The sequence below is a fragment of the Brachypodium distachyon genome, chromosome 3 (assembly GCF_000005505.3).
Source record: "Brachypodium distachyon strain Bd21 chromosome 3, Brachypodium_distachyon_v3.0, whole genome shotgun sequence".
In the NCBI taxonomy this organism is placed as follows: Eukaryota; Viridiplantae; Streptophyta; class Magnoliopsida; order Poales; family Poaceae; genus Brachypodium; species Brachypodium distachyon.
This window is the reverse complement of record NC_016133.3, coordinates 37,231,591-37,246,444: the sequence shown is the minus strand read 5'-3', so window position 1 is coordinate 37,246,444 and position 14,854 is coordinate 37,231,591. Positions and strand designations below refer to the sequence as shown.

The following is a 14,854-nucleotide window of genomic DNA, read 5'->3' as shown; positions in this document are numbered from 1 at the left end:
GTTCTATAGGTCACTTTTAACTCGAGAGATCCCATACGAGCAATTTTTTTTTTGCAGAGAGTGGATGTTATCTCCCTATTCCAGTTCTTTAACAATTGACATCAACAAAATCAAAATTTCAGTGTGACCAATTATGAAATTATCACAACCTGATAGGTCACAATTCAATGCATCATATCAAAGTCTACCCAATGGCGCCAGCACACACACAATTCATAATAAAGGCTACGTGATCATCCAAAGCCAGAACACTTTCCATCCAGTACTCTTCAGTTTCTGATCATAATAAAGCTTCACTTTTATTACAACACATTTCCCACTAATATCCAAGCAACTTTAGCATTTGATGTACAGTTTCAGCTGTTACTCATATACAGCACTACGCAAGCATCATTTGCAGTGCAGGTTCCACCAGAATTAATTAACATATTACAGATTAGAAAACGAGCATGAATAATTGGAACATAAATCAATATTCAGTATTGATTTCAGGCAGAAAATTGGCAGGTTAGAGATTGCAAAACGAGAATAAACGAGAGGAACATATATCTCACAAATTCATATATCTCGAGCACAGGTACATATACATTTCTCAAATATATTTGTAATCTGATAATCTGGAACATATACACTGATACATTTCTATGTGCGTGTAAACTAAGGCACCATATGCACTAGCATTTCTCAGGCACTGATGATTACAGATTACAAAAAGAGCATAATCAGATTACAAAATGAGCATCTGCACTAGCTGCATGATTTTACAGACCAAATAAAGGCTTCTGCTTGCAGTATAATGTCTCATGAAAACCGAGAAGAATAAGGAATTGCATGAGTTTGCAGACCCAAAATCACTTCCAATTGCAAGATAATATTTCTTCTAGCCATTGTTGACAAAGATGAGCCTCCGCCGATGATGTCGGTCGTCGGATCTGGCATAATGTATAAGACAACATACAAGTATAGTCATTTAATGTATAAGCAGGATCCACCTAGTAGATTGGTTGCAGATGAAAGATTCACAGGAAAAATTATGACTTTACACAAGTATTTATTCTCAAAATTTGTATAGAAAAAAATTATATCTGAATTGAGAACATGATGACCATGCACAATTGTATTGCTCTGAGAAGAGCAAACAAACCACCAGAGAAGAAAAGGAAAGAAAACTAACTAGGACATGAAAGCATAATTATTATGTGAAGGCACAAAACACATCCAAAGTGCGGCAAATCAATCATTTTCATGTACCAAGATCACAAGTGACGCAGATTACCATAAAACCACAATTGAAGGTCATCGTGTATTGGAACACACACTATCGCAGTATGATCAAATACCATGCTCCTTTGAAATATTACATTCATTAACTTTTAAATTGCACAAGTCTGGCATACCATCTATTTGTAAATAATAAGTACTACTCGGTAATTGTCGTACAAGACCACCATAAATCAAATGAAAGCATCTACTGTATATTGGACTTTTGTCCTAAATGAAACAATTTGCTCCTATACAAGCAGTTGAATAACATATGAACAAATACAAGAAAATACCAGAAAGCACCAAAGAGGAAATGGGATGCTGGTTCCTGAATTCCGAATGGCAGCTAGGATATAGCTGATTTGATCATGCTGGCACGTGAAGATCAGAAGAGGGAGATGGCTGGGTGGAGGGCAGCGCCACGCTGTGAGGAGGTAGGAATGCGGCGGCACGCTGTGAGGGTAGCGGCGGCACGCTGGAGGAGGGCAAGGACGGCGCGGCCGCGGAGGGAGGCGGGGGCGCGCTGGAGGAGGGCTGTGGCGGCGCGGCCTGGGTGGAGGGCGGAGGCGATGTGTTGGAGGAGGGAGAGGACGGCGCTGGCGCGCTGGAGGACAGAGGGAGGGCGGGGCGGCACGCTGGAGGAGGGCACGGACGGCGCCGGACGTTAGGGAGGAAAGGGTCCGGGTGAGGTGGGGCTGAGGGGGACAAATGTTTTTTTTCTTACTTTTTAGTATCGTAAAGACGTGAAAAGTCAGATATGCCCTTCCCTAATACTCCATTGAGGCTGGATGGAGTATCAGGTACGGGAGAATTTGTCTTAGAAAAACAATCCCAAACATGGTCTTGTTAGATGTATTTATCCTTTATGAAATCATTTCAACGCAAATAATTTGTCGATCAAAACTAAATATCGGTGAATCATGCGTAGTTTTACGTTCCTTCGCGGACATAAGTCGTACGTATAAAATGACAAAAGACTGATTTTGGCAGGAAGATTCATCGACATGGAGTCATCCTGTTTAGCGTTGGTGCAGCAACTTCAGAATAAATCCGTTTTTATTTTTGTGCCAAGCAAGAAATCTATATCTGCGAGATTTCATCCGTTGCATACATCTGCGATTGAGCATAACTCTCCAGCGAACAACACAAAAAAGAGTTTCCAAAACCAATTCACTCCACCGGTGATCAGTCCATCAATCAAACCAATTCGTTCTTGACGCAGCGCCGGGGTGCGCCGGCGGCGATCGATCACCACCACCACCAGAGCGGCTTGACCTTGACCCTGCACCCCCTGTCGCTCGTCAGAGCCGCCTCGCCGGCCATCTTATCAACCGTGACCTCGCACCGCGCCCACACGTCCACCGTCCACGTCCGCAGCGTCTTCCCGAACCTCACCCTCACGGGCACCCGCGCCTCCACCGCCAGCGGCACGCCCCCCGCCGCCGCCAGCCCCCGCCTCTGCTCCTCCGTCAGCGCCACGCCGCCTTCCCCTTCCAGCGGCATCGACACCAGCGTCACGTTCCCCGGCGCCTGGTAGAAGGCCGGCCACCTCCCTGTGGCCAAGAGGACGCCGGAGTAGAAGACGCTGACCTCGCCGCCGCCGCGGTAGTCCACGCCCACCTTCCTGTTCGCGCCGTTGTCCGCGCGCACCGCGGCGACGATGGGGATGCCGCGGACGGCGGAGAGGGAGGCGACGGAGAAGGAGGGCGCCCTGGGGCGGAAGACGAGGTAGAGCGCGCCCACGAACGCCGCGGCGAGGACGAGCAGCGCCAGGACCGCGCAGCACGCGCCGCAGCAGGCGCGCCGGAGCGCCCGGCGTCTGGCGGGGCGCGCGGCGAGCTTCTTGTGCCTGCGCGCCCGGTCCGGAGGCGGGACCCGGAGCACCTGGTCCTTGGGCACCTGCACGATGTAGGAAACCCCGGTTGGGCGCAGCGGCGCCGTCTCCACCGTGGCATCTTCTTGGTGGTCCGGTGAGGGAGGGTCAGGAAGGGGCGGTGAGGAGAGCGGGAGAAGCGGCGCTGGGTGGACGCGGTCCGCCATGGACGATACGCAGAGGAAGACCGACTGGAAGACTGTGAAGGAGCAGGCAGAGGGGCGGCCGTGAGAGTGGACGCTGGCTTGCCTGGTCTATGTATACCCGGCAGGTGGAGGGAGGAAGCTCGATTCGAGCGAGCGCGTGGGGAAGAAAGGGACACACGCGGGAAACGGTCGTCCCACGCTGTTCAAACCTCACGCTGTTATTAATTTGTTTTGTTTTCTTTCTTCTGCTGCTTTCAGTTACGCAATTTGATCAAGCTTTCTTTTTCCCCGACTTCTTTTTGTACAGAAAGAACATCTATTCTGAACTTAGCCCCCACTCCGGTCGCCGTGTAAGAAAGCGTCAGAAAAACACGGTTCCATCTCGGAATAAATTTTGGGGCTCGGACGGACAGAGACCTGGATATTGAGAGAAAATTTCGAGGTTGGTGTTGTGCTGAATAATAAGCCGTATCTTAGTGTGCAACGGTGCCTCCACTCCACGTAGTACGTGTGTTAGGGACCCTGTCTGAACAGCTTGTTATACCATTTTGTCGTTGCACTATTGACACTGCTAACTACGCGAGCGAGCTGTTGCACGTCTTTAGTGGAGATGCATGCATGATGAAATTAAAGGCCGTTCACCACCTACGATAACGGGCGAAAAGCCACGCGGTATACCGTAGTTTTTCCTTGAGATTAACTACGACTAACTGGAGATTACAACAGTCAACAAACACGTTGACGTATGTAAGCACCTAGTTAATTTCGTACTGTCTACATCACTCGTTGTTCCGTATAATTTGGTTGGTGAACCATGTGTCATGTGTGTCTGTGAGAGCAGGACCAAGGCGATCAAGAGATTGTGAAATATTCATATATCTGAATAGATTATTGAAGAATTGCTTACTTACGTGACCAAGGAAACAACCACCCTGACTTACGTTATACGCGTCCCAAATCATAGTAGCTCCTTTAAAAAAAATCATAGTAGCTCTGCAGGATGAAAGCAGGAAAACCGTGTTAGGATGGTGCAATTGCCTTTAGCTCCTAGGGTCGATCGATAGCCTTTTTGACTATTTTTCTAGAAACCGCGCCAACCAGTCCTACATATACACGACACGAGCATTCATGGTATAAAACTAATATAATACTACATACGTTGACGTCATAAGAAACCGTCGGTTCATGCCAGTTTCATGACATACTGCAAGCAAGGTAAACGTTTAGCAACCAAGATTTCATTTCATTTGCTAGAAATGAAATTAATTCAATTTTTTACAGGATTTCATTTTGATGAAATTGAATTTCAAATTCAAAAATCATGTTTGGATACCACATAGATTTAGCAAATGAAATGAATTAAATGCCCCTGTAGTGGAGAGGGAAGGGCCGCGAGAAGGAAAGGAGAAGAAGGCGAGGGGGTTTCTGAAATATTTCCCATCGAAGGATTATCCGACAGGTGGGCCCAATGCACGTGGCTGGTCACGTGAACACATTAGACGAACGCAAACAACATTAGGACCTCGGATGAACAACTTATAAAACAATTAGGACACAAATGTGCATTTTGAAAGTTTTAGTGCTAACTTGGCACATTTACAAAAGAATTAAGACCTACATGTATTTTACTCAAGGAAAAATCACGGACGATGTGTTGATGACACAATATTGAGAGTCGCATTCCTATGCAAGGTATTATTGGGAAATCAGAAAAGTTCATCTTGGCTATAGAAAGCTGTACATGCAACGTCTTGTTTTTCTCGTTTCATCCACAGACATTTTCCACGTCGATCCATGCACATTCAAGTAGACAAGATTAGAAGACGAACATGGATGATTTGTACCGTAAATCGTACGAGTATAATAAGTTGGTCTTCTTTGCGAAAAAACGTGCAGATGAAAAATGGTAACTCTACAAACGAATATATAATACTCCCTCCGTTTCATAATTCTTGTCTCAAATTTGCTAGCAATTTATTTGCTAGCAATTTATTTCTTACATGTACACATTACACCTCCGCTCCAATTGTCCTTGCATCCCTTTATCTCACACACACACACACACACACACACACACACACACACACACACACACACACACACACAACTCCTCATATGGCCTATCACAATTCACAAACATCTGCATTGCCATCACGCTTCCCTCGGTCCGATGCGTAAGTAGGGAACAAAATGATAAGCGGATTTTTTTTACGCTAGATGAGGATGAGGCATGCCCGATAATTAATAATTAGGATTGGGATGCACCAGAAAAAGAGACGAGAGTCCAAGAACAAAATCCTGGAGCTATCAGCCATGGCAACCCAAAGGATACGCGCTGCGCGTTGCGAAACAAAGCCGATGCTATCCTTGGCCTTTTCATCATACTAGTCCAAGATTTAGGAGACTTGCCGAACCGTGGCATCACGATCGATGCCCTCGGTTTGCGCGGTCCGCATGGCCATATGTTACTCCGCTGAGGGCCGACTGCCCTTGCAGCCACTTCCCCCACGGATAGCCAGGTCAATCGTAATGTGCGTTCGGTACCGGTCTAGTGTATACGGCCAGCGGTCACGGTAGGTAACCAGACGTTGTGGCTTTCAGGCTCAGGGTCTTGTTGCTGCTAACACCTTCGCCCTTGCTCTATGTTCTCTGCTCCACCGCCGCCATGTGCTGCCCTGCTCTTGGTGCCCAGGTGCAGTTGTTCGCATTCACCGCATTACTCAGAGTAGTCTGTACTCTGGTAGTCGATGACTCGAATTACTTCTTGATGCACTAGATGCATGGGAAGATCGTGAAATATGGATTTGCATTAGAATCGACGGTTCCAATTGTCAAATGTAGAAATCGATGCATACTCGCAATGTTGGGCCCTTGCAGAAGTTTTTTTTTTCATGAGCATTTTTTTTTTCGCGTTCTCTTGAATCTAGCAGATTTGTGAACATACAATTTATATTTCTCGGCAACTCATGGAGGATATGCTTAGTATTTTTCATGCTAGGTAGTGCGCGCTTGACAATCATGCACAGTACACCCCGATTGTAGCTACTGACTGTATATATACATTTTGGAATGGGTGCAAACAACTGATAGTCTGATAGCATCTTTTATTCTGAGTAACTCTTCCACACATTGTTTACTGCTGTCCACGGTAAAGGCCGGGGACCTACAGCTTCAAGCTACTTGGCGTGGCGGAGCATCTTCAACATGTGTTGGCAGGGAAAACTTCAATATGCATGTTTGGCGGACGACCTCAGTAGGGAAAGGAAAATACCCAGTACATGTGGAGTATATTTATGTGTCATGTGTGCCTCCAGAGTCCTGACCATATGCCACTTGACATAACTGATATCTCCGGTTCTTGTGACCTGTGATCGCTTATATATTTGTTCCTTCACCTCCTAGTTTCTCTTACTTGTTTTGATGAGCGACCAGATAACAAAAGCAAATGCCAATTCTTGGGAATGAGGGGCACCAGGAATATCTTCAATCTGATGATAATCTTGCACATGCATTTCGCTATCTTGCGCTAGGTAGGAACATAACATATGCATCGGGTCAAGAAAAACATGCAACAGTTAACATATTGGTGATTTACCGATTCCTATGGTCAGCCAAAAAATCAAAATAGGTGGCATCTCCTAAGATTTCTAAGGTGTGCAAGCGACCTTTCTTTGACTTGGATTTGTGCGGGAGATTTCAATAAAGTGCTATCTGATGAAGTAAACTTTCGTAATAGTGAACGAGGAGGGTGGCATATGGTCGGGTTAAGATAAGCTGCACAACAATGTGGATTTACTGATCTGAGATATATAGGCCTCCCATATACATGGGACAACAGGCAACTGCCCGCAAAAAAAAGAAGACAACAAGCAACAGTAGGAGATCGGAACGTTAGCGCGTGGTTAGATAAAGCACTGGGAGGTGAAAATTTCATGCAATTTTTTTATCTCAACATCAACAACAGTGACTCATGTTCCTCAAAAAAAAAGCAGTGATTCATGTGCAAACTATAGAATCAGACCACTGTCATCTCATAACAGAAATGAAGCGTCATGTACGCAATGCAGAAAAATTATGTAGATCGTATATTCTTATAGAGATAACGAGAGTATGTGGGTGAGAGATCCTAGTTATGCACTAAATGAGATCATTGCAGAGATGGAGTGTTGAGGTATTCAATACTATCCGAGTTCATGTAAAAAAAATCCGCAAAACGTGGAAACATTTGACCGGGACTAACAGATGAAGAAAAAAGATTAATCTTTCAGACAACAAGAATTGCTAGCCAGGGAGGAAATAATGATGGGCCAGAGGTCTAGAGTTCAGTGGCCACGAAGGAGATAGAAACAAGGCATTCTTTCACTAGAGTTGTCGTGAGAAAAGGCAACACAGAGCATAATTTCATCTCGGCCCAAATCAAGATGGAACGATATGTCGTGACCAACAGGCTTGGAAAATTTAATCACTAATTATTTCGTAAAACTCTTTACCATGCAGGATGAGTTCCAATCTGAAGAAATTGTCAAATATGTCCCTTGAAAGGTGTCTGTTAAAATGAATGAATAGACCATTTATTGGCTAAAAGCAAAATTTTATACAGCAATGTGATTGCCTTGTTTTTCTTATTTCTTCGTAGACATTTTCCACGCCGACCGATGACATTCAGTTAGACCATACTAAAATACGAACAAGGATGATTTGTACAACAATTGGTATAATAAGTTGGTCTTCTTCGTGACAAGTGCACATGAAAATGATAACTCCGCAAACGAATATATAATGGCAATTTATTTCTTATTTACACATTCCATCCCCGCTCCACGTATTGTTCTTACCTCCTTTTATTATACTCTCTCTGGCCCGAAATAACTGACGTGATCACATTCACATATAGCATATCCATTTTACAGAAGACCCATTTTTCATTCTAACCTTGTCAATGTGGCCCCAAATCACAATCTCGTCCGTGGCCATCTCCTCCCTCATTTCTCCCATGCCAGGTCCACAGCCACAGGTTTGAACCCCCCTGGCAGCTCCTCGACCTCCGCCTCGGCCGCCAAATCGGCCCGCCTCGCGAGGCCGGAGGATGGATTGATTTGCATGAACAAAGATGACAGAAAAAGAGAAGAAGAATTACATACCGTCCCTCTTCACCATCTTGCCCCGCAGTATGCATAGTCCCACAGACGCGGCCGCTCTCTCACACTCGAGGAGCTCACCGATGCGTCAGTGTGGTGGGTCGGGTTGGTCCGACATTCTCTATCGTTGTCGGAGAGCACATCGAGCAGAAAAATTCAACCTTGCGTCTGCGCTCAGGCTAGCAGGCGCAGGGTTCGGACGTGTAGGTTGATGCTTGTCCGCGCAGGCTTGGCGTGGCGGCAGCGCAGCGTGGGGCTGGGAGAGCAAGGCGGTGGTGATTTGAGGTGGAGGGGAATGGACGAGGACACGGAGGACGAAGACGGTGATTCGGACTGCGTGCTGACACTTGAAAAAGTTCGAGGTTTTATTTGCAAAATGCCATCGCGACAGATATGGCCGATTACGATTCACACACATCTGCCTTGCCATCACCCTTCCCTCTGTCTGAGGTGCCTTAACACGTAGCATATCATCGAACCAGGAAACACAATGAGGAGTGGGGCACATCGATAATAATTAGGATTGGGCTGCACCAGGAAAAGAAATGACACTCAGAAAGACTCTGCAGCTATCAGCCAGCCACGGTAACCAAAAAGATACACGCTACACGTTGCGAAACAAAACCAATGCCATGTAAACTGTTGCTCCTTGTGTGTCTGCTCTGTCAGGACAGAGATGGTGACGAGTGACGACTGATGAAGAGACCGACCAATTTCTTCTTATTTCCAGTGAAAAACAGGCGTGGGCAAGCATCGGATGGATGTTGATCCAGAGTTCTAGACATGTACACTCTCTGAAACGTATACATACTTTTGTTCAGTCACATACAAAATAAAAATCTGGGACCACGTCCTAGCTGATGACAATACCATCGTCCCATTCCTATGCAGTGTATTATTGGGAAATCAGACGAGTTCATCTTGGCTATAGAATGTCGGAAGATAGCGACGCATTTTTGTTTATTTTGTGTACTAAATAATTTCTTTTTTCTCTCTACAATAAACCCAAACAGTATCAAATATTGAAGAAGATGTACTGACTAATCTTGTTACACTTTAATTTAGTACATAATACATGATAAATGCAAAATTTTAAAGAGCAATGCGACTGCCTCATCGGAGAAAATTGTCTTGTTTTCAGCGAATAACAAAGCCAATGCAAAACACGTTCGCTAATTTATTCCTTTGCCTACCTGCTCAGTTACTCAGTGCATGTAACCGTTTCACCCTTTATATATGCACCCTGTCAGTTATACCATGATAGGCTCAGACACACCTCTACCTTGCCATTTCTTCCCTCGTAATTTCTCACTCTTTTATATGCCGAACACATAGGTTGTGTACCTCGAACCACGACCGAAAGAAAATAGGGTAGAACACGTTGTTCTACTACTAATTAGGATTATTAAGTGCAAAAAAATTAGGATTATTGGATGCTTAATACCACATATATCAATAACCAATTAATTAGGATTGGATGGCATCGGAAAAAAGAACGGCCAATCGAGTCAGAAATATGGCGCGCGGATGCGTGAAACGATTTCTGAACCACAGATTGGAACCCGTGTAAATACTTGCATGTGTATTGTACTATTTTTGTTTCTCGCATTTTTTTCTTCTCGTGATCGGTCTAAAAACTTCGGCATGCATCTGTACTAATTATTGTACTCCCTCTGTGCTAAAATAATTGACGTGAAATTCTAGATCCTTATACAAATCCACGCAGCCAACCTCATCCATTTTTCCTCATTATTCCAGCGGTGTTGAAAACGATTTGGCTACGAATTTCTGTTCTAGAATTATTGGAATCTAAATTTTTGGGTTGGAATTTTTTTTCTTTTTTCATGGAATTCAGGTTCTGATTTCTTCATGGAGGGAGAAAGATTCAGTTGTTTTTGTTGGATCGTTCATGCAAAAACTGACCATGTGTGCCAAACACTCGTCTCTCTTGATTTTTTGCATCCACTCAGCCTGGCTAATACGGAGTACTCCAGCTAGATGGGGCCTGTTTCCTATATGCAATGCAGGCAAAAGCCACCCAGGAAACCAAACACACCATTTGTTCTTCTTTTCAGAGAATACATGTGCACATAAATAATTTGGCTAGCCCACGTTTGTAATGACGCCCAGCTAATTTATTTCTTGTGTCTACTCATCCGACTCTACACACGTACTACTAGTTTCACCCAATATATACACCATGTTGGCTATACCCATTGATCAAACGCTTCTAACTTGCCATTTCTTTCCTCTATCACTCTCATGTGCCAAACACATACTACAGAGATGGTATACGTACCTGAAACCACGCCCAGGAAAAAAATAGGGTAGAACGCATAAGTTCTTTCACTAATTAGGATGGGGTTGTTTGATGTCAGACATCAATTAACTAATTAGGATTGGGTGGCATCAGAAGAACGAATGGTCGATCGATTAAGAAGTCAAGTGCACATTTGTGTGGAATGACTTCTGAGAACCCTATCCAGGAGCCTTGAGCAAAAGTAATATCAGCACTGACATTATAGTACCTGAGCCCAAAAGTACGACTGTACTGCAGGTTTAAAGGAGGATCGCTATACGTAATTGTTACGATGCTTGTACGACGATTACACACAATTTGTTGGTGGGCCCTGCAAACCAGCAGGTTCAATCGAAATCACATGGTCGTAGTATGATTGTATGGCTCAGTGTCGTCGCACAGATATTCCGTTAAATGCCACCACACCATGTAGTGCCAATGCCACGTGGCAATGAGATTGAAAACTATTACAATCGATCAGTCCATAAATTAGTTAAATGTCATTTTTTAGGGAGTAAAGAGGCTACAAATGTCAAATCAATTCAAACCAATTTGCGCACTTTGTTAGTCCAAGCACCTGAGAAAGAAGTGAACCCTAATGAACCCCTCCCGATTGAGTTCCAACTCGCCCCATCTCGTTGGCAGAATTTTTTTGTCATGGAGGAGCCTGGTGCGGATCTCAAGGCGCTCATACGGAGGCGGCGGCTCCACCAACCACCTCTTTCTCCATACTCTGGCTATCCAATGTCAGCTTCTCCCTTTTCGTTTCTTCCTTTTCTTTGGTCCAGCATCACCATACAAGACGGATGAGTAATTCAGAGGCATATTTGAATAACTTAGGGTTTAAAGTTAGTGGGAAATGGACAACTACAGTCCAAATGGAAAACATGGGTGCGCATTGAAATTAACTTGAGATATCCCTACGTTCCAGACCATGTATTTCATTCATGACTCGCCGTGCTCCTCATTAGGAGTATAATAGATTGGATATTTTGTACTCCCTCCGTCTCACATTAAGTGGCAAAATATTATTTGTATCTAGACGATTTTTAGGTATAGATACATCCATATTTAAACAAATTTGAATACAGAGGGAGTATTACAACTGTTTTATATCGCTCTATTTTGTCCTTTTATTGTTCAAATATTGTTTCGAATTGTTGTCGCCGATAATATGAGAATATCAGAAGTTGAAACATTCAAAAAAAAATTCATTTATGCTAGGACAATTTTCATTACATAGTTAATGAAACATGATCGATATTCCAAGTTTACATTTGTTCTTCTAAATGAATTTTCATATTTTATCTTCTGGAAGTCCAGTATGTAAAGCTGTAATTGTGCCATAAGATTAAGTTCTTTTGATCTCTTACCTTATTTTAATACATATGCAGGAATTTACAAAAAAAAAAGAGAGGAAGAAGTTAATTTTCATATTACTGCTGCAAGTTTGAAGATCTGTACCTTTAAATGAGGAAGATCTGTCCTCAGTTTTAACCATTTCAGGTTTGAAGAAAAAGCAAGTAGTAGAGTGAAACATTTCCCGTCTATATATCTCCCTCGTACGCCCCCTCCAAGATTCTCAGTCTCACGCGCAGAACTTGTACAGATCTCTCTCATTCATATTATCCATCCTTCATCGTATAAAATCCATGTTGGCTTTTCCAAGTACGGAGAGCTAGCAATGTGAGTTCCTAGGAATGAGCTGCATCAAGAAAGCTACCCATTTGGCCATTTGGCTCTCTTCCCCTGAGAGACGGAATGCGCTGATTTCGCTGCACACCACATGTTTCAAGCAAAGTTTTGCGGTATGCTCAGCTAGTAAATGCGGAGTATCTGTCACTCACCCAAGAACATGGAATGTTCAACAGTTGACTCACCTTGCGCATTCAAGCAATAAGGCGGAAGCAAAAGAAAAAACCATTCAACAGTTTTCGCGAGAAATCCCCGATTGGATGGATCGATCATGCAACAAATGTGTGAGGGACCCGATAAACAAAACATTTTCTTCCAGGAAAATCTGGCGTGTGGGTCTGAGTAAAAAATATGGCATTTTAAGCAATAAAATGTGTGCTATTTTTTCTAAGGCAAAGGAATGTGTATATTTGAAGCAATGTACTACGAAGCATGTGGCATTTTGTCAAATTTCTCAAACATATGTAAGGCAGACTTATTTCTTGTGCCTACTCATCCATTCAGTGCAAGTACGTTTTCACCCTTCATATACCATACCATTGAACACACTTCTACCTTGTTCAGTTCTTCCCTCTTGCTCACTCTCATATGTTGGTATACCTCAAACCAGGGCCAGTAGAAAGGCACAATGCACTGTTCTACAACTCGTGCTACTAATTAGAATCAGACGCTTGAAGGCAAAAGCCAATATAACTAACTAGGATTGGGTGGCACCGGAAAAACGAGTGGGCGATCGTGTCACAAATCAAGGCAGTAGTTCGGCTCCTCTTTTGGGTGCTGCGTGGAAGTTGAAAATGGAAGGCGAGATCAAGTTTTCCCTTTGGCTCATGTTACATAGCCGACTACTCCCGACCGCTCCGCCAGTGGGGATGGGATCAAGAACTAGTAGGTGCCTGATTCCTTTGCGATCAGGCTCGGGAAGCCATGCTCAACTCTTTTTTGTAAATGTTCATTTGCCAAGCAAGTCTGGAAAAGGAAGTTTGGTTCGGAATCGGGTCCAAGCACCCTGCTTTATTTGCCAATGTCAACGCAGATTTCCCATACATATTGAGGTGTTGGGAGGCGGTTCTATCAGGGTAGAAGCATGGTAACACAGGGATGGTTTATTGAGTGCTAACTTAGTTGTACAGCAGGTTGAGTTGGACCTTCTGCTGTAAAAATTTCTTCCAAGTGAAGTGAAAAATGAATTAACTGCACAGTAGTTGCATGAAACGACTTGGGTGGCCAGGTAGAGCTTGAAACGGAGAAAGAAGTCCAAGCTCCAAAAGGAGTTGACATCACGTTTTACCCTCTTGGAGGAGTTTTTTCTCTGGATTCACTTTTCGAAACCTCTGCAAGCACATTCAGGCCCTGCTTGGATGCCCGTAATCTTACACACATGTAAACAAATTATCGGTGTATTTTTCCAAGCACGAATGAAACCAGTGTATTCCTTTACACATGCAAACTACCGTTTGGATACTGCTGTAGTTTCAGAATGCTGAGCTGCCTGGTGCAAATCGATGTGATCTCAGCGGAGAGATGCCGTAGGCCGTAGCCCGGCTTCTTCCCCGCTTTGTTTCCCGTATTTCTTTTCAGGCCTCTTTAGGTCTGTAGATATTTTAGTGGACTTTTGGGTTTCAGTGGTATATTTTTAGGCTGGTATCAGGCCTCAAAACGTCCATCCAAGCGGGGCCTCAAGTTTCCAAAAGACAGACATGTACACTCTGTTCTTCTTTTCGGTGAATACATGTGCACGTAGATGATTTGGCTGGCCCACATATGTAAGGACGATCCCTAAAAAAAGCATATGTAAGGACGCTGGCTAATTTATTTCTTGTGCCTACCCATCCGACTTCATGCACGTAGTACTCATTTCATCCATATATACACCCTCTAGGCTATACCATTGATAACAGAGACACACTTCTAACTTCCTCGCAAAAAAAAAACTTCATTTCTTCCCTCTACCACTCCGATATGCCAAAAACATAGCCACACCCAAGGGAAAATAGGGTACTCCTACAACGCATTGGTAATTAGGATTAGGTGGCACCGGAAAAGCAAATGGCCGAACGGGTGACCGATTGAAACTTCGAGTGCATAGATCATCCATGTTGTCTAGAGCAAAAGTATATTTGCTTCTTATAATATCGGCAACCCTTGTTCATAAAATGGTTAAATATAATTTAGTGAGAGAAAGCCTACAGATGTCAACCCAACTTCTTGAAACCAATTTTTTAGGCACTTTGTTCATCCGAGCACTTCAGAGCAAGACAGAGGAACCCTACTCAACCACTCCTCAACTCCTTGGATTTCTCGGCAAAGTCTACCACATAGTCATGGAGAGACAGAAGCCTGGTGGTCATCTCGAAAACCTTGTCCGGCGGCTGTGGCTCCACCAGCTGCCTTCGGCGAAGCAATGATACGTTATGTCTTTTTTTGTACTTATTTCAGTATG

At 44.0% G+C, this 14,854-nt stretch overlaps 1 protein-coding gene across 1 annotated transcript; it reads right to left on the bottom strand.

Moving 5' to 3' along the window:
• Positions 1 to 2,288: 2,288 nt before the first annotated feature.
• LOC100828817 (NDR1/HIN1-like protein 13) lies at positions 2,289 to 3,386 on the bottom strand. The gene has a single exon (XM_003574392.3). The coding sequence runs from the start codon at positions 3,301 to 3,303 to the stop codon at positions 2,512 to 2,514; it is 792 nt and encodes a 263-aa protein (XP_003574440.1). The 5' UTR covers positions 3,304 to 3,386; the 3' UTR covers positions 2,289 to 2,511.
• Between the last annotated feature and the right edge of the window lie 11,468 nt (positions 3,387 to 14,854).